Source organism: Barbus barbus (assembly GCF_936440315.1).
Source record: "Barbus barbus genome assembly, chromosome: 31".
In the NCBI taxonomy this organism is placed as follows: domain Eukaryota; kingdom Metazoa; phylum Chordata; class Actinopteri; order Cypriniformes; family Cyprinidae; genus Barbus; species Barbus barbus.
In genome coordinates, this window is record NC_136759.1 from 10,897,047 (window position 1) to 10,921,308 (window position 24,262).

At 35.6% G+C, this 24,262-nt stretch overlaps 1 protein-coding gene across 3 annotated transcripts; it reads right to left on the minus strand.

Moving 5' to 3' along the window:
• Nucleotides 1-628: 628 nt before the first annotated feature.
• Nucleotides 629-24,260, minus strand: cuedc1b (CUE domain containing 1b; the record flags this gene model as incomplete). 3 transcript variants are annotated; one of them, XM_079387683.1, is made up of 11 exons in its annotated part: nt 13,297-13,596; nt 10,756-11,349; nt 9,124-9,251; nt 8,584-8,710; nt 6,925-7,141; nt 6,524-6,592; nt 5,237-5,326; nt 5,029-5,122; nt 4,673-4,731; nt 3,365-3,434; nt 629-2,960 (listed from the first exon to the last, which is right to left on the minus strand). In XM_079387683.1, coding segments are annotated over exons 2-11 (1,152 nt in total). In that variant the 5' UTR covers nt 11,053-11,349; nt 13,297-13,596. The 3 variants fall into 3 exon arrangements, with proteins under 3 accessions (XP_079243809.1, XP_079243808.1, XP_079243807.1); XM_079387682.1 differs by lacking the exon at nt 13,297-13,596 and adding an exon at nt 24,012-24,260 and having other exon boundaries at nt 637-2,960; XM_079387681.1 differs by lacking the exons at nt 629-2,960; nt 13,297-13,596 and having other exon boundaries at nt 3,361-3,434; nt 10,756-11,186.
• Between the last annotated feature and the right edge of the window lie 2 nt (nt 24,261-24,262).

Here is a 24,262-nt window from a genome sequence, read left to right on the forward strand (position 1 = left end):
AGCAGCAGAGCCTCGAGTGGCTCATTGCATTTATAAAATAGTACAACACATTTTTTTCTTCTGCTAGTAGATGCTATGGTTTCATTTATCAATGATATGACATACATGTGCCAGAACATTCTGTTAGCACAGTTCTGCTAAAACAGATAATGATGAGTGCACTCTTCCAGTTTGTCTGTCTGTTCACCTTGTTTATCTTTAAATGTGCTTTCAGCTATTTGACCCCCCCCCTAAAAGAAGTTAGAATGCAAAATGACAACTGAAAAAGAGTTTTGAAATAATGTTTCTGGGTCAACAGCAATGCATGTTTATTTATTGCCAGATCATTACATGTTAAGGAGGAAGACTTTTTAGGGTTAACTCAGTATGTCATACAGATAAGTGTGTTAGATACAAGATATTTTTTTTCTTTGTTTTTGCCATGGTGGCTCACTTGATGCTTGATAGTGAAATGTTTTTATTTTGACTTTGGCTGATAAGCACTATGACCGTGGAGTTGTTGAATAGGGCTTTGTGCCCTGTTTCATAGTTCCAGGAATACCATTCGCAGATAGTTGGTCAAGGGAAGGTCATTCAACGGAGTAATAAAAAAGGTAAATCATTTAATATACAAATGTAAATTTCTATAACCAATTTCTGTTGAGTACTTGACTTTATTGGGGGGGAAAAAACAACAAGGTCAGACAGAGTACAACAATTTTATTATTTATTCCAATAACTAATTAACATCTGGATTTTAAGAAAAGTCCAGAACTTGAAATAGTCTTAAGTGAATGATGCGATGTGGAACAATCACATGGACAAGTAGACAAAGAGTCAACTTAATTTGTTTGAGAATCATATTCTTCAGAAGAAACTACGGGGATAGAAATAATGGCTAAAACAAATATTTCATACAAAAATTGCCAATTTGCATGTACAGTTGCTTTCTTCTAATACAGTACAAATAGTACATTCCACTAATTGTTAAGAGCCACTCAAAGTCATGTGGCTCACCTCACACACAACACTCTCTGAACACATCTGCCAGTGATTTCGGCTCTATCTGTCCCATACAAAAACCGAAGATGGAAAAAGGGATCTCGAAGAGATTTCAGGTAAACACACAAGAACATGTGATCAAGAAAAGGAGCTTGGCTACATACTAAAGTAGATCAGCCACACAGTCCTTGAAGAAGCTTCTGCGCTAAGAGGTTTTCCGTTTGAGTTGTGCTTTTAGCAGAAAGTGAAATGAGAGCAAGTTCCCTGAGAGGATAAAATGTTAACGAGCAGGATGGAAGGGAAAACTTCACACAGTCGTGCCTGTGAATCACAGATGACAACGCTGTATGCGTTATTTCTCTCAACAAGGTTTGCCTCTTACAAAACATTTGTTCTTCAATTCACATCATTTCAAATCAGATTACAGACTTGTTTTTTTTTTGTGCCAACCATGAAGATTTGGAAAAAAGTAATCATGCAAATATGCACGGCACGAGCACATATTTCATAACGGCGATTACAATTTACAGAACATAATTATGTGGTATACATTTAATTTGTGATACCATTTAATTTTTAATAATGGCAAAAATCAATCACATATTGATGTGACATGAACACGACTTCATATACATAAAGCCCATTAAATAAAACAAGCAAGCTCTTACAGCCACATCGGTACATTTCAGGAGCACAACGTGTATCAGTAACATGGTGGAATCCCGCAAGTAATACTGTGAGGAGATGGTTTCAAACTGACAGCTTTAACTGTTGGACATTCTGATGTACATAAATCACAAAGAAAAATCAACAATACACAGTGTTCTCCAACTGGCCACTTTACACTGAATCAATACTGGGATGCACCACACTAAAAGGAACATAATGGCACATTCTTATTGGTGGATCACAATTAGACCTCTAACCAGTCATGAGTTACGTGACCTACTGGAAGCACAGCTTTAGGCTAAATCCTTCAGTGTGACTTGCAAAAAAAAAAAAAAAAAGCAGCAAAGCACAGAGCAGCGTTTTGGTTGGTTCAGCATCATTCAAATTGATCTATGCTCATTCTGAAAAAACAAACATGTTTAGATGCAACTATACTGGCTCAATCAATCGATCCAATCACTTTGACCAAGAAACAGTTGAAAAAAACTATTTTAATATTTTATAAAACAGATATGGCAGTGCAAACATGAGGAGCAGGCAAACTCTTCGGTTGGTCAGTAGTTTGCCTTTTTTGTGTAAAAAAAACTGAAATCGAATTTTGGCATTAAAGATGTATCACATAGAAGGTGTGCATTGCCTTAGTCTTAAAGAAGGGCATCTTATCTGAACAAACTAGTGGTTTTAATTTAACTGTATGGAAATGAACTATTCAGCACCCTAAAATCACAACAGACTAAATGGCCTGAATAATAATTTTCCTTAATAGGAATGATAATGGACGTTACGATTTGGGTACATTCTTTGAGGAAATGCTTTTGACGAGATTTTTGTGCAGATTAGACTCCGAAAGTCTATTAGAAATAAGTGTTATATACTAATGTGCTGAAATGACTGACCGTTAACTGTGGACAGTAATAAACATCAAAAATTTTATGAGGAAATGAAAGTCCTCAGGTAAATTATATATATTTTTAAACAAACATAAAGGGGAGTACATTTCAGATGGTTTAGGATAAAAAAGAAAAATACATAGTTGGAAATCAGTACTATAGCTACTGAGTTTTACATATGAAACCAAATATTAACAAACAGTTACAATACAATAATTATAATAGTAATCAAATGTAGGTAACAATAATCTTAGGCTCGCAAAAGGCTGCTACAAAATGACCTGCCTCGGCTGGTCCTCTGGAGTCTGCGATTGGCTGGCACTGAGCCAAGCACTGGAGCCACTGAGATAAGGAGCTATCAGCCATGGGTCATTCTGAGGTCACCATGGAAACCCTAATTTCCCAAGAGCACAGAGGGATCTGGAATGAAATCAGCAAGAGGTTTGTTACTAGATATCATGTCCGTTATAGGACTATGGACTGTGATGACACCACTATCTTTTCATTTTTAAATATAAACTATACTTTGTGTTTTATAACCTTGGCATTAAATGACAGAAATGTGGTTACTACTGCTGGGTGAGTGCTTCTAATAAAATGCTGAGTGAGTGATGTTTCTCTTACACACACACACGCGCGCACACACACGCGCGCACACACACACGCACACACACACACACGTATTCTTTGCTATTGGCGCAAATGAAACTGAGAACGAATATGATTGACAATAATCAGTAGCACTGATTTTCTCTCTAGTGGGTTTAGAGAATACAAAAGGATATAGTAGGAAAGTGGCTTATCTCACTCCATGAGACACTCACCATGATAGTGGTTCCTTATGTGGCTCCTCCTCTTCCTGTGCAGCCAATCGTCTAAGATTACTTTCTTCATCTAGAAGGACACACCGACATCCAAAATTAAACGGGGATTTATTCCAAAGTAGTGCTGCACAATTAACTGAATTCATTATATGGCCTTAATTAATTATTAAAGGCAGCTAAATAAATATATAAAAAATAATAATATTAAAAAAAATAATAAAAATGAAATAAATTATAAATAAAATAAATAACATACATAAATATATAGCTGGGGTCAGTGTTTTTGAAAAAAGTTTGAGGAATATAATATAAAAACAGCGTTTATCTGAAAATATATTTTTTGCAGCAATGTAAAATTATTTATTGTCACTTGATTAATTTAAAACATACTTGATAAATAAAAGTTACATATATTACTGACCCTTTGAAAGGATGTTTGTGTGTGTTTGTATATATTTACATTTAAACATTTAGCAGATGCTTTTATCCAAAGCAACTTGCAACAAAGCAACAAATGAGGACAATAGAAGCAAATAAACAAACAAATAGGGCTGGGTAAAAAATATCGATTCTCCGATTTTAATCGATCTTCAGTTTAACGCAACGATATCGATTCGGGAAATCCCCGAATCGATTCTTAATGCGCGTGCTTCACGTAAGAGGATATGAATATTCACCTCTCGTCCTGAAGGTGTCACCATCTTTCGAATTGCTCCACTAAAAAAAACAACTGTGTGCACCCTATTATTAATGTAGATGTGTATTTCAGTAATAAACTTAAGTAGGAGAGTTTCAGTTACCAGCATTTATATCAAAATATGGATCCCATGTCTGCAAAACTAACATTTTAAATGAAATATTGATAGCCAATCGATATCGAATCGAAATCGAATCGAAACCATAAAAATAAGAATCGAATCGAAGAATGGGTCACAATGCCCAGCCCTACAAACAAACAAAAATCTATATTATGTAAGTGGTCTGACAATCCCGGGTAGTATAAAGCAATACATGTAGTAAGGTTTATTTATTTATTTTTTAATAACAAATAATGCGAAAACAACTACATAGAATGGAAAAAGAATAGAGAACACTAATGTTAGAGGGACAATTTATATTTATTAAAATATTAATAATAGTATAAAATAAAATATGAATGATTACGGGCGTAAAGTTTATTGCTGAGATTGCTGAAAATATGAATATTTCAGCATTCTCAGCAATGAACTCTACCCAAGCAAATATACTTTCAGTGTACCCAGAGATGTAAAGAAAAAATGGCTTGGAAAGTTGGAAAGAAAGTCTTACCACATGGGTTTCCTTCCACATCGTCTAGGAGGTTGGCAGTGGAGTTGGCTGTGCCCAATCTGAGAAAGTGCAGTCAAAGTAAACAATCGACACTAAATTTACTCAACTGAACTGATTTGAAGTTACTGTGCCAAGAATCAAAAATAACATTTGCTAGGGAATTCACAGCCTTCTGAACACAAAACAGGGGAGCCACCGAGTTTAATAGTAATACCTCTAAATATTTCACATTACTTTAGCTTCCTCATCTGTGTCTTAATTTGTATTTCATACTTGCCCTAAAAATATTCTGATTACTTGTTACTTATATTGTACTGAATTAGGCTAATGTTTCTCTGACACATTTTGAAAGATACGAATGATGCCGTAGCAGCGTTCTTCTTTTAGACTTCCTCCGCTTCGTCTTATCAGAGAACCCTCTGGCAATTTCAAACAGCTTCTTCCTGGTTGCTGCAGATGAGAACGCAACAGAAATGTTAATGTCCTGTAAAAGTAAAGGAAAGTAAAATCCTGAATACACAATTATCTTCCAGTGAACTGGGGTGTTTTATGCAAGACCCTTACATTTCCCCATGTGCTTTAGCTTGTCTCTAAACAGAGCATCATCTGAGACTGCTGTGCAGGCCTCTACAGATCTGGAAGCATAGTGGTCACCTGTGTATCAGGGAAAAAATAAAGCATCTTGATGTCTACAGCACAAATGTTGCAAAATGGGTTACATGTTAATTTGATACTTTAAACAGGTGGACTACCACTGGAAAGCCTACTGTACCACAGACCTCTGAATTATGAACATGATCAAAACTGATGAAAACCTGTTGCACACAATGTACAATATGCATGACTGATAATGCACTTATTTATTTATTTTTTGCAAGTAAAATGGCCTGAAGTTTCCCTTCAGGTCCTGGTACGCATGTCTTTTTGCAGTGAAATAAATGTGATTGTCAGCATTTTAAAAACTAATCCATTGATATTTAAAAAAAAATAAAAATCATGCTATGTGAACAGTGATTCTGAAAAATCAGGGAAAATAACTTATTCCCTTAGACTCCAGATTAATATCTTTGAGGCAAGATGGAGTCCAATCTTAAAAAAAATAATAGCTAACTGACTATAAATAGTGGGCTGGATTATATACATGTTTACAAAGCATATCGATTTTCTTTTTACACATGTCCTTGTTTTAAAAATCTTGAAACTGTGAAAAACACTGGTGTTTATGTGTTTTTCTCCTTTTCTCTATTTTTGAAAATCTTTTCAGATATATGCACCCCTATTGACTATCTCTGATGCATTACTTTTATAGCATGTTCTAATAATAATAATAATAATAATAATAAAAAAAAAGTAAAAAAAAAAAAAAAATCTTGTTAAAATGTGAAGATCAAATATGATAGAGCAGGCTTTTGTCAAACACCACTGTACTGAATTGCATTATATGTTTTCCACTTCACAATTAAAACTAGTTTTAACACTAAGCATTTAAATATCACCTTACTAGAATAAAATAGAGTGATGACTGAAATTTATGTGCATTTTCTGCAAGATTTCTGCTATAATGTTATTAAGATCTCACTGATTTACATTACAAGCTAACAGAATTTTCTGGACTTTCTGGCCATATAAACATCAGCATTTGCACCAAGTTTTTTTTCCCCTCAGTTTTAGGAAAATTGATGCTTTATTCCCCTTCAAAAGCCTGATGTAACAAGGCTTTACAGGGTTAAATAGTGAGGCTTGGCAGTTTTGAAAAGATAAAATTATCCATATGCACACAGACAGAGTGTGACGTACATGCTCACATACACACAAACATGCACTGACACCGTTCAGGTGAATGATATCTACCTGTGGAGTTCTCCATGCTAGCTGATGAATGACTGGATTTGGATTTCTTTGACTCGTATTTCAATCGATCTACAACATAGAAGGCAGGTGTTATGGAAGGAAAACTAGGCCTTGACATTCAACAAGGATATGAGATCATCCAATGAGAAGCATTCAAGTGTAAAGGCACAAAATGTGTATGACAAATTATTACAAAATCTGGCTGTGAGAAATAGACACTGTTAATGGCTTTGGAGAGAAACCGCAAAAGTCAGCGTTAACGTTCATAGCCGGGTTGAGTAAATTAGCATGAGAATTGACTCTTCAGGATTTGTGTAGGTGGAGCTGTGAAAGGAGGGGAAGTGGAGTATGCCAGAAACTGCTCATTATCCCGTTTAGCGTGTGAGCGAGTGTCTTCCTACCTCTTTCCAGCGCAATGAGGAACTCTCGGTTCCTTTGCAGCTCCTTCATGAACTCCTCATTCTGCAGGAAGAGTGCAATACGCTCATCCTCTAAATATTGCTTCAGTTTGCGTTCCTGCTCTGAAGTGCTGGCTGTTCCCGTGACAGCCGCCACAGTAGGGACCTTCTGGGGTACTGAGGATGAGGAGGAAGGCTTGGAGATGCTACTCTGAGAGCTCTGCAGAATATTGAAAGGTAGAGGGATATATAATAAAGATTAGACTTATTCTTATGAAAACCCCAATAGCTAGTTTTAAAGTACTTTAAAAACCAGACACAGTTCCCCACAGTTAGCATCTCAAACATGAACAATAAATCATTAAAAGAAAACTGTCTGCTGCAATGAGGTTAATTTAGTTTTTTTTTCTCCAACTAACAGTTTCTTCCAATCATACACAAATTATTTTAATACATACATTTAAATTTTATATAAATATCTGAATGAATATTTAAAGAATATTTCAACTCCAAATGCAAAGATAATTGATTTTGCATATAATAGAGGAAGCCTATTTTTTAACTCTTCATATTTTTCAAAATCTGCATTAACATTTCTGATTCTCGATTTTATTACTACCATAAAAAGCCATTTTACATCATTTTGTTTAATACTATAAACCACTATAGAATACTACACGAACTGTTCACACTATGTTAATGAGATGGAAATATGCTTAAAACAGGCTTTGTTTTTATTATTTTTATATTTCCATTGAAATTTTAGATGAAATAAGATCTACACATATTGAGGGAAGATTCATTCGACTAAAACACTCACTGTTAAAGTGAGAACATTAATAACATGATAAATGTCATGTTGCCTTAAAATACCAAATACAATGCCTAGTGTATGAATGATCATCATATGCAGGATAGCTGTGTATGTACAATAGAACAAGGATGCCATTATAGTTCATTTAGCCATTCAGAAAGAATGATCTGGTTTTCTGAAAACTTAAAAAAAGATTGGCTTAAGAGCTTAAAAACAACTGTACACTGGCCTGCAAGCTGCACTTCAGTATTGCATTAGCATGTTTTAATAATTGAATTCTTGGAACTCATTGAACTATTAATGGATCTTTAATATCACTGATAAAGAAAAAAGAGCTGGAGCAAAATCAAGGCCAAAATTCAAGCACAAACTAGGTTTTCACATCAAGCTCAGAGGCCACGTGGTCTCAAGAGTTTGACATAGATAACTGGGAATACAGACCCTTTTTAACCCTTAAGTGTAAGGCTATGAGATACACCACTGTTAAAAAATTTGGGATCAGTAAGATTTTTTTAAAAACATTTTTGAAAAAAGTCTCTTATGCTCACCAAAGCTACATTTCTTTGATCAAAATACAGTAAAAACAGTAATAATGTTGAAAAAAGTTGCTGCTAAATATTTTTTTTTCAGGATTAAACTCTGATAAACAGACAGTTCAAAATAACGGAACGTATTTGAAATATAAATATTCTGTAACACTATAAATGTGGTCACTTTTGATCAATTTAGTACATCCTTGCTGAATAAAAGTATACATTTTTAAAAAATTCTCAAAAAATTACTTAATATCTAAACTATTTATATCTTACTTATTTGAACTATTATAGCATCACATGATAAATGCTCACCTGTATACTGTCCAACTGTTGGGGCAGGATTCGCAGGAAGTCATCAGGCAGATTGCCAAGTAACGGTGGGTTCCAGTTTTTGTAACCTTGTACTTGTCTGTGTCCAGAGGGATCTTGGGCCTCAAATCTGAAAGATAACAGAGGCCAGTGTCACTGACACTTGTTTCAATGACAACACTCGCATCAGAGTTATAATTCAATTACAGATCAGATTTCAGATGACACATAATTCAATTGCAGATATGTCTGCCCTTTTTAATGTTTGTGAATTGATGGGAATTTCGATCCGTGGATAAATGGAATCACATGCATATGGTTCACACAAGGATCAACAAGAACTGCAGTTTTGTTAATCAACACCAGGGGGCATCATTTAGAGAACTGTAACTACATGAACAAGGAGCCTGAGACCCATGATGACCCCATTACATGTTTCCAAGGCTGATGTTTCAGTAATTCATTTAAAACAAACTCTCAAACTCCTTTTTGTGGAAATTGGAAAGAATGATAAGCAGAGAACATCAAAGCGCTATTTATAACCTGGGTGGAGGAACAGGAGGAGCATCTGGGTATTTCCTGTCATATATGTACATGTCATATGTTGGTGGCGAGTAGACGGGGGGCGGCTCTTCATCTGAGCTGTCTGGCTCGAGGGTCCGCTCAAGAATCTGATAAAAGAGAACAAATGCAATTAGCAGCAACTAGAAACTTTTATTGCAAAAACAAATACCAAATTGCACTGCACAGATCCATTCATTTATTTAGTAGTGGCCAGTTACTAAAACCATTAATGGTAGAAGGATGTGAAAAACATTGGTTTCGTAGTAAGTTGATAATTACATAAAACTAGGCTAATCTTTGCTCGAAAGCTATGAGATATTGCTTTAATTTAATTTGTTCATAATTCAATTAAATCTAATTAAATTACCGCTATAAGCATTAGCTAGTGAAATTATGGTATCATGACAAATCAAAATTATAATGATGGATCGTCTGTATCCATAATCATATGGATTTTTTTTTTTTTTTTTTTATTGCATCTCAGATCAATGATTGCTGTGATTTTCATAGCACAACAAACACATCCAAGCTGATTTTAAAATAAAAATTCTAAATGAAAATCAACAAAATGAAAAAAAAAAGTATTTACTTGAAAGCTATTCTTGTAATTTAATTATTTAGTTGTAAATAAAACAATAATTATACATTTATTATTGGTTAATATTTGTTTTGATTTTCATACAAACTGCATTTGCAGTACAGCATGTGTACATATTGTTTTAAAATATTCAATTTTATATTAAAATGAAACGTATAGCAATGACAATGTAATGTCTTTAATTAAAAAACATTGTTTTAATTAACTGGTTCACATTTTAATTTAATTAAATATTCAATTAAACAGAAAATTCAATTAAAAAATAAATGACTGTCATTAAATGTAGGCTATATATTAGACTGGTATCAGTATTAGTTATCAATCATATTTATTGTACCTTAGGTCAATATTTGCAGTGATTTTCATACCAACAGCATATGCAGTACGGTACATACTGTTTCAACACATCCCCATCTAAACATAGGATTATAAATAATGCATGAGAAAAAAATACACCGGTGGGGAATGTCCTTAAAAGCAGAGAATCACAGCAGAACGTATAAACAAAATGCACTGCAGTTGATGTTTCACTTAGGATCGCATCAAAGTCTAATGTCAGAGCATCTCCACTGGGCCATGAAGGAGACTGTTACAGAGACACAGACAGATAGACTGTAATGTGTCTCAGATCCATCTCGGGGCCCAATACTGACACACTTTCTTATCGGAGCAGTCAGGTGTAAGAGTATTGTGGGTAAGAAGTCTATTGATTATCACATCCCAAGAAAGTGCAATAAAACTTAGCTTCAATTTCAGTCTGTTTCTGATGCAAAAACTATTGTGAGATTTCAGGAGACTTCTAAAATAAACAGTAATATAGAGCTTAAGCCGTATGGACCACTTATATATATATATATATATATATACATATATATATATATATATATATATATATATATATATAAAAAAGTATAATATATATATACATACATATATTAAAATGTCTTCCAATGAAGAAATGTGATCATATATAGGAAATACGGGTTACAATAGGTGCTTTAAAAGACACTGGCCTCTGGTGGGATGCTGTCATCCGAATCTGAACTGTCATCTGAGCCTTGTCCGTCAATGCTCATCTGCAGGAGCTGGTCGATGGTAGCATCCACAGCCCCATTATTGGAGCGCAGTACGCACTCGATCACCTCATAGTCCATGCTAGGGAACATGGTTTTAAAGTCCTCCATGGCCTGGTTGAACTCCAGCCGTCGAACTTGCCGATTGGGCCTGGAGTTGTTGAGCTCACCTGTAGCAGAGTCCCCGCCACCCCGAGACCCTCCATTACTGCTGCTGCGTCGGAAAAGGCTGGTCATCCTACAGGGAGACCGGTTTTCTTACACGACCAACGACGCCACGCGGGAAACGCTGGCGCCTACTTTCACCTGAAGTCTCCCACAAAATGTATCTGTCCGTCTCACGTGTTTCTTTGGTTTCTGAAACTATTCAAGTTCACTTTTTCATCATTCCGAATACAATCTAGTCCACTGGAGCGAGAGAAATCCTTTCTTTCTCTTCTTCTGCTTGTTAAGCTGCATCCAACACGACAGTACGGAGTCACAGACACGAGGGAAGTAGACTGTCTGGTCTTGTGTGCTCTAGCTTTGTGAAATCTGAAAAGAAATACACAGACTGGCAGTTAAAAGGACAGGGTTTGAAACATACAGTTCATTATAAAAATCTTTTACTGCCAAACATCAACCGTTTAATAGTCTGAACTCGTGCTTCTTATTGCCCAGCCTGTATTTAGTCCACACACGTTGCTACAAAGTCATCTATCCCTAAGAGACGGATATAATGACATCTGCAGATATAATGACACAGGCAGAAATAAGCAGACGAAAAAACAAAGCTATAGTGAGTGGAGTCGAATTCTAGGTTGGGAAATAAATACAAAAGGTGAGAAATCCAGAAGCTGGATGACAGAAAGCGTATCCAAATACTACATATGCATTATTACACTTGTGTTGGGACAATAGCTAAGATTTGTACTTTATTTTATAAAAGTGCAAATTCTTTATTTAATACAAATGCAAAGCTAAATTATATAAATGCAAAACCGAACTGTTGCGCTGCCTAACATTTGCGGAAACAGTAATACCTTTTTCTTTCAGGATTTTTCATGAATTTCTTTTTTTTGGAAAGTTCAAAGGATAAGCACTTATTCAAAATTAAAGTATACATTTCTTAAAAAAAAAAAAAAAAAAAAAAAATGTATATACTAACCCTAAAGTTCTTGCAAATTCAACAAACCCTTATCGATATTAGACAGCAACATACTGTGACCTTATTTGCTGACTTATATATTTAACAAACATTTACAACTGCCAGGTAGAAAAAAAAACTAAATAAAAACACATGATCAATAAAGGTAGTATTCAGTGACAATGCAGCTCCGTTCCAGTAGGCCATGTGACCGTTCCATCATCTGGCCCAAACTCTTCCACACTGGCCCCATAGGGCATATGTCATCACATAACATCAGTTCAGATTCAGTAACAGCACTAGCTTGAAGGAACTGCAGCGAGGGAAGATTAGCTAAATTATCATCATACCAGTAAGAGATAGCTTGCACAGACACATGAGCTTAAAAAAAAGTCATGCTGAGCTCACCCCAAAATACAGTAAGCCCAGGCTGGATAAGCACTAGTTTCATAGTGTCTATGAAACCGCAGAGTGAGACGATATAGTGGCTGAAATCAAGGAGCAACCACAAATACTAGAATGGTCTCTACTCAATAAATTAGATGGTTAGATGGAAGAAAATGACTGTAGGATGTCTTTGACCACAAGCCAGGCTTTTGATTTAACAGAATAAGCTCTCGCTTCAAACAACATGTTGCAAAAACAGTGCTTTATAATATTAAGACATTTTAATACCGTTTATGTAAAAGGCCTTTACAACTTACTACAGTTACAATTTCTTATTTTACATACAGAGAGAGATAGATAGAATTTTTTTTTTTGTATTTTATGTAATTTTTTTGGTTACATTCTGTGACTTGTTTTACATACATTTAAAGGGTTTGTGTGTATATGTGTGTACATACATACATTTACATATACATATACAGTGGTGTGAAAAAGTCTTGGTCCCCTTCTTGATTTTTTTTTATTTTATTGCATGTTTGTCACACTTTAATGTTTCAGATCATCAAACAAACTTAAATATTAATCAGAGATAACAAGTAAACACAACATGCAGTTTTTAAATGAAGGGGTTTTTTTTATGAAGGGAAAACAAAATCCAAACCCACATGGCCCTGTGTGAAAAAGTGTTTCACTTTTTCACACCACTGTATATACATACATACATGTATATATATATATATATATATAAATAAAATACTACAAAATACATAAAAATATATAATTTTATTGTAGATTATTTTATTTTAATAAATGTATTTAAAAAAAAAAAATTATTGTAATATTACACATTTGACATTTTTCAGCATCCAAAAACTTTATTGCCAGGTTTAAATAAAAGGATTTCTAAAGCTAAAATCTATTATTGACAAAGCAAATCTTAATTTAAAATTCAAATTAATTTAATTTACCTTTTTTTTTTTGGCTACGTAATGCAAATCCTGACCACCCTCAGGCCTCAGTCCTCTCCACATCTAGTGGTCCAAAGTTTTCCATATATCTGCTGATATGATGCGAAACAGGAATGCTAAAAATGTGCGAGACTGCAGAGCATGGCTGCAACTTTGCTGTGATGTTCTCATATATGCCTGCCTCCTTACTTGCCCCATTTCCACCCTCCCTTTCTATCTCCTCTCAGTACAGGGCAGAGAAATCCCTGCTTCGGTGAAACAATGCACATAGCCGAGCCCGAGCCAAGCCCACATGGCACTGCCAGGACCCAGCACCCCTCACCAGCCTCTCGTTGGCATGGAGACATTTTGTGATGTAAACAGGATGCTTCGCCGTGCACTGATATGAAAGCGTATGCACGCCTGCAGGGATGCCGGCAAGAGAGCGGGGAGCACTGTTTAATGCTCGAGGAAAAATTCCTCTCGTGGACAATTTCAGTGGCTTGAGGATTGTGTTCGGAGTGAAAAGGTATTGTTTTAGTTCCCTACTGAACCAAGCGCCTATTTTGCATCTACTTAGTCATTCGGCTTAGACGCCGCGATGCCTTGACGACACACAACAAGAAAGGTCACCGAAACAAGAGTGGTTTTCTAAGAGTATGACCTATTTGGCTGGGAGTAATGGCAACTCAGAAAAATAAGCTGAGGAGAACTGTGATTTCCGGAAAATCCTTGGTCTAGGACAAGTTTAAGAGTTTATTATAGTGCTTTCAAGGCAAAGCTGTGTTGATATTCCTTAAAACATGCTAATTCGGTGCTTCTTTAAAATTAAACTTCTGAAAATAAAATCTGCCTGAACCACTGAACGTACTTTTTTTTGTTATAAATTATAAACTTTATAATTGAATTAGAAATTTAAGAGTAAAGTCTGAAAATCTCTTTTTTTTTAAATGTTTACCAAAAGCATTTAAAATGTAACCAACAGTGATGTCATCGTACTATTTGCATACTGAATTCTGATAGGTATTTTCTTTCTTGCCTATGCTACTGTTCAAAAGTTTGATGCCAGTAAGTTTTTTTTTTTTAAGAAATTGTTACTTTCATTCAGCAAGGATGCATTAAATTAATCAAAAGTGACTGTTAAGACATTGCTACAAAAATTATATTTAAAATAAATGATGCTGTTCTTTTGAACTTTCTATTCATAACAGAATTCCGAAAAAAAACACAAAAACAAAACAAAACAAACAAACAAAAAAATTAAGCACCAATATTAGAATGATTTCTGAACGATCATGTGTCACTGAAGACTGGCTAAATATTCAGCATTGCATTACAGGAATAAATTACATTTTAAAATAGAAATAAAATAGAAATCAGTTTTTAAATTGCAATGATATTTTACAATATTACTGTTTTTTTAATTGTATTCATGATCAAATAAATGCAGCTCTGGTGAGCATAGGAGACTTCTTTCAAAATCATTAAAAAAAAAAATCTTAACAACCCCAAACTTTTGAACTGTAGTCTATTTAACTATTAAAATATATAAAAATAAATATAAATAAAATAAATAAAATGCATTTACACTGCAATTACGATAATGAAATAGTATTAATAATAATAAAAAAATCCTTTTAAATGAATTTCAGAGTCTATAAAACACTCAGCCTGAAAATAGTTCCCCCTCAAAAGCAATACTAGTCCTATATTTAGTGCAAAGCTGCTTGTTGTCTGGTGGAGTATTTCAGTATGGATGTTTTCTGTATTATTTCAACCCTCATCAGGGATCCCTGGAGACAGGAAATAGGGAACAGGATGCTCCATAACAAAGCCTTTAAAAGTCCCAGAAACGTGTAGCACGTTTAATGCAAAGATTATATTCTATAATGTAATACGAATGTGAACATCTCAGCAGTGTAAAAGATAATCTAGTAAATCTGGTTCACAATGAATGCAAGGATGTAAACCTCTGGAGTTTGAGGCATACAAGGTACAAAGAGCTGTAGTCAATATATAGATGAGCTTATCATCAGCTGAAATTCTGAACATCCCATTTTCCACTCACCCTTCCTGCTTGAGACTCTCACTTCCTGTTGTGAAGCACCCATTTGACCAATCACTAACAGTCCATATCAAAGAGCTTTGAACTGAAGAGCACAGCAGAGATGAGTTACAGCGCACGTATATGTGTGCTCTCAGAGTTGGCACGGACTGCACAAACCAAGGCCGTACATTCCACAGAGCTATTTTTCACATGACTATGATCTGTATCCGAGAACCTTCTATATTTACTAATGGAAGCCAGATCTCGATTTTACTCCTCCAGAAAACCAACTCACTGTCTCCACAGCCAATGTAATGACAAAACAATTCAGAGCAGATGTAAACTATTCATGTTAAATGTGCTTCATAAATCTGTTCTGTAACCTGCCTAGGAATTATATGACCAGTGAGATGTTTTACAAACAAAGTAGTGGGAGTGGGACTTTGGGCAGTTTGGCTGCTTATTCTTAGGCAATATAAAACTAAAAAAACATCTAGGAATGTACTTTGACCACAATCCAACCTACTTCGTGCTTTACAGCTGAACAGAACAGTGGTTAAAAAAGAATAATAATTTCAGAAATGTACTATTACACTACAGTTTTAAAGGTTTTGAAGAATTTTTGATTTGATGGTCAATTAAGTGAAAACAGTAGTGTTGTTTTACTTTTTTTTTTGGATAAAAAGAAGAGCATTTATTTAAAATACTAATATTTTGCAACATTATAAATATACTTACTGTCACTTTTGATCAATTTATGGGTCAGTGACAAAAAGGGGTAACTTGGCAAATTCAAAAATCCTTTAAAAACTTGTTATAAAAGCATGCATCGGGTATTTTAAAATGTACACAGCGTGTTTATGTTGATTATATGTAATTAAAAATGACATACCATTTTTTACAAAAGACTGAATGTACATAATGTCAAATGGTGTAACCACCAAAGAATGAGAAATATTAAATATTTTATCCAGCTAGATGGCATGTAAGCTTACTCATAGAAATAAATACTTCATTTTTAAATATCAAACGAAAATAGATTTTTAAGAGTTATCTTAAAACTAAATATTGGCGTTATCTTAAAACGCCAATATTTGGCGGGACATATGCTGAAAACACTTCTGCCATTTTTCAAACTGAAGTTTAAGTTCAAACTGACTCAACATAACAGTACCATGTTCCCTGAGAACAGAAAAAAGCCTTAAAAACAGGCCTGAAAAATCTACACAATGACACATGCTACTTAATTTTGTTTCTGCAGTAATATAATATTGAATAAATCACAATAATTCAACACAACCCAGCCCTAATTAGAATCTGATAGATTAATGGAACTGGATCTGATAAGAAAGCTAGTACAGACGCCCGTGACACAGAATAAGAAAACAACTGCCAACCACAGCAGTCATGAACTCTTGAACCAAGGATTTAGCAAACTCATCCAGGTTAGTCAATAACTCACATGGTGCACAGAAGGTTTCCAGATCCAACACATGATGTGAATTATGGGAAAAGAAACGCATCATATCCTGCCTGCAAGCTGGCTGCAGGCCAGTGGACATCCAGATGCTGCAGTGCTTTAAAAACTCCATTTAGAAAAGCCTGAACACCATCACCTGCTTGGAGGATACATGGATGTGAGATGTCCACTTTCACATGCATTATTCAGTTCTGTTCAGTCTGATCGTTTAGACAGAGATGGATTAAAGGGGGTAGATCTTGATGGGGAAAATAAATAATTAAACTGATGTAGTGTACTGGTAAAAACTAAACAGTGTTTGCTCTGAGAGATCATGCTTCATGTAGTTGAGGCATCTTGAGTTAAAAAGTATTTCTAAGTATTCAAGTGTACTTTTTTTTTTTTTTTGAGAAAATCTGCACAGTGGATTGGATTTACACATACTGGCACCCAGACTAATATATGAAAAATATATAAAATATATATAAAAAATTTAAGAGCAGACAAAATTAATTGCATTTACCAAATAAGTGGATTTACTAATATTATTACCTACTTTGCCTTATTTCAATGCTTATTCGACAACAAAGCACTGATTTTGAGTTAGGAAGTGTAATCATGCATAGCTTAATACCATAACAGTTAAATATAACTATGGTTTCTACAAAACCTTATATGCTATTTGTTATAAAAAATATTTAGAAATGGCCATAGTTTCAAAATAAAAATGAATAAAAAAATGAATTACTAATGGTTTTGGTAGCTGAAAATCAACAAATTAGCCAAAATGTTAAATAAAAGAGCGTGAGACAGGGGATTTGTAGAGATTTGTGAATAACGATCATTCCAATTGAGTGCAAATCTGGAGCTTTCTGCAGATGCCGTGTAAAAAAAAAGGTAAAAAAAAAAAATATATACAGTGGTGTGAAAAAGTGTTCACCCCCTTCCGGATTTTTTATTTTTTTTGCATGTTTGTCACACTTTAATGTTTCAGATCATCAAACAAATTTAAATATTAATCAAAGGTAACACAAGTAAACACAACATGCAGTTTTTGAATGAAGTTTTCTATTATGAAGGGAAAACAAAATCCAAACCCACATGGCCCTGTGTGAAAAAGTGCTTGCCCCCTAAACCTAATAACTGGTTGGGCCACTCTTAGCAGCAACAACTGCAATCAAGTGTTTGTAATAACTTGCAATGAGTCTGTTACAGCGCTGTGGAGGAATTTTGGCCCACTCATCTTGGCAGAATTGTTGTAATTGGGTTTTCGAGCATGAACCGCCTTTTTAAGGTCATGCCACAGCATCTCAATAGGATTCAGGTCAGGACTTTGACTAGGCCACTCCAAAGTCTTCATTTTGTTTTTCTTCAGCCATTCAGAGGTGGATTTGCTGGTGTGTTTTGGATCATTGTCCTGCTGCAGAACCCAAGTTCGCTTCAGCTTGAGGTCACGAACAGATGGCCGTACATTGTCCTTCAGGAGTTTTTGGTAGACAGCTGAATTCATGGTTCCATTTATCACAGCAAGTCTTCCAGTTCCTGAAGCAGCAAAACAGTCCCAGACCATCACACTACCACCACCATATTTTACTGTTGTATGATGTTCTTTTTCTGAAATGCTGTGTTACTTTTACGCCAGATGTAATGGGACACACACCTTCCAAAAAGTTCAACTTTCGTCTCGTCAGTCCACAGAGTATTTTCCCAAAAGTCTTGGGGATCATCAAGATGTTTTCTGGCAAAACTGAGACGAGCCTTCATGTTCTTTTTGCTCAGCAGCAGTTTTCGTCTTGGAACTCTGCCATGCAGGCCATTTTTGCCCAGTCTCTTTCTTATGGTGGAGTCATGAACACTGACCTTAACTGAGGCAAGTGAGGCCTGCAGTTCTTTAGATGTTGTTGTGGGGTCTTTTGTGACCTCTTGGATGACTCGTCACTGCGCTCTTGGGGTAATTTTGGTCGGCTGGCCACTCCTGGGAAGGTTCACCACTGTTCCATGTTTTCTCCATTTGTGGATAATGGTTCTCACTGTGGTTCGCTGGAGTCCCAAAGCTTTAGAAATGGCTTTATAACCTTTTTCAGACTGATAGATCTCAATTACTTTCTTTCTCATTTGTTCCTGAATTTCTTTGGATCTCAACATAATGTGTAGCTTTTGAGGATCTTTTGGTCTACTTCACTTTGTCAGGCAGGTCCTATTTAAGTGATTTCTTGATTGCGAACAGGTGTGGCAATAATCACGCCTGGGTGTGGCTAGAGAAACTGAACTTAGGTGTGATAAACTATAGTTATGGTTTAACGGGGGGGGGGGGGGGGGGGGGGCAAACACTTTTTCACTCAGGGCCATGTGGGTTTGGATTTTGTTTTCCCTTCTTAAGAAAAACCCTTCATTTAAAGACTGCATGTTGTGTTTACTTGTGTTATCTTTGATTAATATTACATTTGTTTGATGATCTGAAACATTAAAGTGTGACAAACATGTAAAAAAATAAAAAATCAGGAGGGGGCCAACACTTTTTCACACCACTGTAAATATAGGCTACAAGAATGTCTCATTAAAAGCATCTGGTGAATGAATACAGAGTAACTAATAATAAATGTATAATTTGCCAACGATTGCATCCCTGCTTACAAAGCAGAAATTACCCAAATACAAAACAGGCACATTCTAAGGCAACGACAGGTCAAGGAAACAATGAGACATTTTGGGTGTTGACCCACATTAGTGCACCATGGCCCTATCGCAGTGACTCCAGCCCTTCTGATTGTGAGCACTGGTTGCACTCAACTTGTTTTGACAGCCGATAAAGGCTAATTAAAACCTGCAGGTTGTGTTTTCACAGGCCTTGTCCAAGCATTATCAAGAAGCTATTTTTTCCGAAATAGGTTTCACTTTGCATTAATAACGGTAAATCTGACAGCCCACCAAACGCCGTAAGGCTGAAGGACTTCAAAGGAGAATAAAACGCATTATTGGCACACAAGCTTTGATGTAATGATTCCTCAAGTGTGCGCTGTGATCAATATTTAACAAAGCTCTAATAAACGTCAAAGTGCTTCAATATTAGAGTGGGAGAGTACAGAAGACGTCCAAAGAGACCAAGCCACTTTTCAGATGGGAAACTATCTGGGCGAAATCAGCACAAGCTAAAAAAGATAAACAGGCTAGCAAATCAGGAAAAAAACAGAAGTGAGAGAAACGCTCTTTCACCAAGACTGAAGAGAGGAAGGGGAAAAAACATGGGTTTGTTGACAGCAGATCTTTTCCAAGCAGTGTGTGCCATGATCAAAAGAATGCTAAATCTAGATGCTCAAATATCAGGCCGTTTCGTTCCTTCAACGCCGCCCGGCTTCAAATTGTCAAACAGATTAAAGACAATTAAAATTTGATTAAAGATTAAAGACAACGCTTGCTCTGTTGGGTACAAAATTAATCTGGCACAAACAGACAAAAATGAAGTTAACAAATAGACAATAACAATATTATGTCTAGTGATTATATTCCGAATCAAAAAAGGCAAATGGAGCAGTAAAAAGCAAAAATATGGCTGTTCTGCAAGCAGATGAACAGAACGGACCCACTGGGGGGAGAAACTGGAAAGCCTCCACGCATTCTCAAGTGAGCCAGTCAGCTTTAACACCTTGGCAGACGGACAAGGGCAAAACTAATCACAAAACAGACTTTAGACAGAGGCACAATCAATTACGCGTCTGTGACGTCTGGCTGCTTCTGCTCGTACGTGTTTCTGAATGAAGGAAGTGTGAAGTCTGGAAAATAGAATAATTAATGGTTGAAAGGGAGTAGCTCACTGCTATCTGTAATGGGATGTGCGTCTATCTGAATGCATCACTGACTGGATTGATGCCATGAAGCCATTCATTGGCATAATCACTTGAATAGGGACACAAAACTGTTCAGGTTTGATTCATGGCATCATAAAAGTTTAGTCCATCTAAACAAGTCTGATTTTACAGCAAGGATGCATTAAACTGATTAAAAGTGACAGTAAAGACTTTTCTAATGTTTCTATTTTCTAATAGATTTCTAATGTTCTGCTCCTTTGAACTTATGAAATACATGTATTATGGTTTCCACAAAAATAATACGCAGCACAACATTTTTCAACATTGATCATTAGGGGAAGTCGTGGCCTAATGGTTAGAGAGTCGGACTCGTAATCGAAAGGTTGCGGGTTCGAGTCCCCGGCCGGCAGGAATTGTAGGTGGGGGGAGTGAATGTACAGCGCTCTCTCCACCCTCAATACCACGACTGAGGTGCCCTTGAGCAAGGCACCGAACCCCCAATTGCTCCCCGGGCGCCGCAGCATGGCTGCCCACTGCTCCGGGGGTGTGTTCACGGTGTGTGTGTGTGTGTGCATTTGTTCACTACTCACTGCTGTGTGTGTGCACTTGGATGGGTTAAACGCAGAGCACCAATTTCGACTATGGGTCACCATACTTGACAATACGTCACGACTTTACTTTACTTTACTTTAATAATAAATGTTTCTTGAGCACCAAATTAGCATATTAGAATGATTTCTGAAGGATCGTGTGACACGGAAGACTGAAGTAATGGCTGCTGAAAATTCGGCATTGCCATGACAAAAATAAGTTACATTTAAAAATAATAAGAAAACAGTTATTTGAAATTGTAATAATATTAGTGCTTTCATTGCACTTGTACAAATAAATGCAGCCCTGGTGAGGACCAGAGACTTCTTTAAAAAGGTTTAAAATCTAATCCTAAACTTTTCAATAGTAGTGTACATAAACCCCACCCCCCACCAAGAAACACCAAATTTTACGCATAAGTTGTTAGTAAATTAAAAGTACTTTGTAATTAAAACACTCTTTCCACAATGGCAGTACACCACTGCAGACAGGATGAGGAGGAGAAGAATTGTTGAATAAAGTTGTTATTTTTGTTTTCTTTGCACACAAAAAGTATTCTCGTAGCTTCGTAAAATTATGGTTGAACCACTGATGTCACATGGACTATTTTACCGATGTCCTTGCTACATTTCTGGACATGGAACACTGCAGTTGCATTGCTGTCTATGGAGGGCCTGAGAGCTCTTGGATTCTATAAAAAATATCTTAATTTTTGATTTGATAGGGTGAGTAATTAATGACAGAATTTTAAATTTTGGGTGAACTATCCCTTTAAGATATGTTTGACTGGTTCTGATTCCATTTTGATTTGCTGCATATTTTTATTTCAAACATGCTTCCTAAAAAAAAAACAGCAGAGAAGACATTTAATATGTCCTTCCTCAGTTTTAAGAACTACAGACCAATACACTTGAAGCATTAAAATGCTAATTTATTTGTATGTAGAGTTTATCAAAACGAATCTGTTTATGAGAGTTGTTTAATAAGAAAGACACTTCTAAGTTTGTTGTCCTAGGGTCATGTTTAAACACATTGGACAGTAATGAGCTATTTTTGGGACTATACACATTTAGGAAAAAAATCTTTCTGAATATATGCAACATCCCAAAGCAATAAAGCCTACTCTGCCTGCACTTTATTCCCAAAAGTCTGAAAAATAAAATAAAAAGTCATTAATATACAATCACACCATTTAAAGGGGTCATCGGATGCCATTTTCCACAAGTTGAGATTCTTTAGAGTCTTAATGAAAAGTCTATAACATGCTTTAGTTAAAATTTCTCAATGGTAGTGTAAAAACACATTTTTTACCATGTCAAAATCAGCTCTGTTTTTAGCAAGCCATTCTAGTCCATGTTGCTTTAAATGCTAATGAGCTCTGCTGACCCCGCCCCTCTCTGCCGTGGGGTAACGAGCAGTGCTGTTTACTTTAGCCGCGAAACTGGCTAACTATGGAGGACCAAGACTGCCACTTAAAAATAAAATGAACAATCAATTTATTGATTTAATAATTCAAACATAAAAATGTATATAAATAAATCACTTTTAAATGGACAAATTAATAAACATATTTAAAGATGTTTACTTAATTCAAGGTTTAAATCGAGTTTAATAAAACAATAAATTTAAAATTATTTTTTTAATGTATAAATAAATAGACAAATTTAAAACTGTTTAATTCATGTTTTAAAACGTAGATTAATAAGTAAGCCAAGAAAGCACATCTAATCTCTGAAGTTTTTAAACTGAGCACTATCGTGGGATTTTATTATGGGCTAAAACTTGTTCCTTAGTGTAAAGTTGTAAGGAAGCTGTCAAAAGTGTAATGAGTAAAAAATTTGCAATTAAAATCTCCTGTTGCGTTCACTGAGCCACTATGTGTCTGGTTTACATACTGAGAAGGAATGTTCAAAATGGCATATGAAGCCCAAAAATTCCATTTGAATGTGAAATTGTGCTCAGACAGCCTGATTTCCGTGAATCGGTTCTTTCGAACAGCTCGTTTCAATTAACTGGTTCACAAAACGATTCAGCGGTTCATTATCATGTGGCATCGCATTTTATTAAACATTATTATTTAATCTTATAAATAATTATATTATTCCATATGATAAATAAGAAAGTTTATTGTAAATGCGCGTGTCCGTGTTCCTTTTGTTTAAATTAATCATAACGTGCCATTGCATGAAACATTATTAAAATGTGTTTACATCTTATTTACATTACTTTAACGAAAGAGTTTGCTTGTTTTAAAATAACTCTAATCATTTCAATCTCAGAAAGAGGGGATTCTTGCGAGTTTTTACATTTTAATATAAGTCACCACGGAATGAACAAGAAATACTGTTCGGTTCAATGACTTGGCATGTAGTTCGATTCGCAGTGACACTGAAATGAGTCATTGATTCAAGAACCACTCGAACCGATTCATTAACGAATCGAATATCGATGTCGAACGTGCCAACAAATTCCTGTCTAGGTAAACAGCTAGCTAGCTTTTAAAACACAACCAACCAGATTAATGGCAGAAGGACAGCGCTTCTCAGATACAAGATGTGGACTTCACAGTTTACATTTTAACACGAGTACAGTATAATTAGCATTCACATATATAAATTTACGCGTAAATAAGACGCGAGGCCGCAGCATTCACGACACACTCCTCAACAACAGCAACCAAACAGCCATACTCTAAACAAAGACGTGTAAAACAACCATAAAACATCGACATAGCGATTTTATCAGTGCAGTAACTACCTACCCGCCTTATATAGCTAACATATCGTGCAGTTCAATGTACAATGTTTCAGTTAAAAAAAACAAAGCTACTTACTTTAGGTGAACAGAAGCAGCACGTTCCCAATCCGTCCCGTCTTCCTCTTTTATCTTTAAAGAGACACTATTTGCGCATTTTCTTGGGCTTTAAAAGACTATACACATCGGCATGCATCATCTCTATCGACACAGATTGGGTCCCGATCGGTGCATTCATGCCGCAGCGCCTGAAATCCCACAGAAAGGGTACTACCAGTGTGTTGTTGTGTATTGGGATGAATCAAAGAGATGGGAAAAAATCTGTCACAA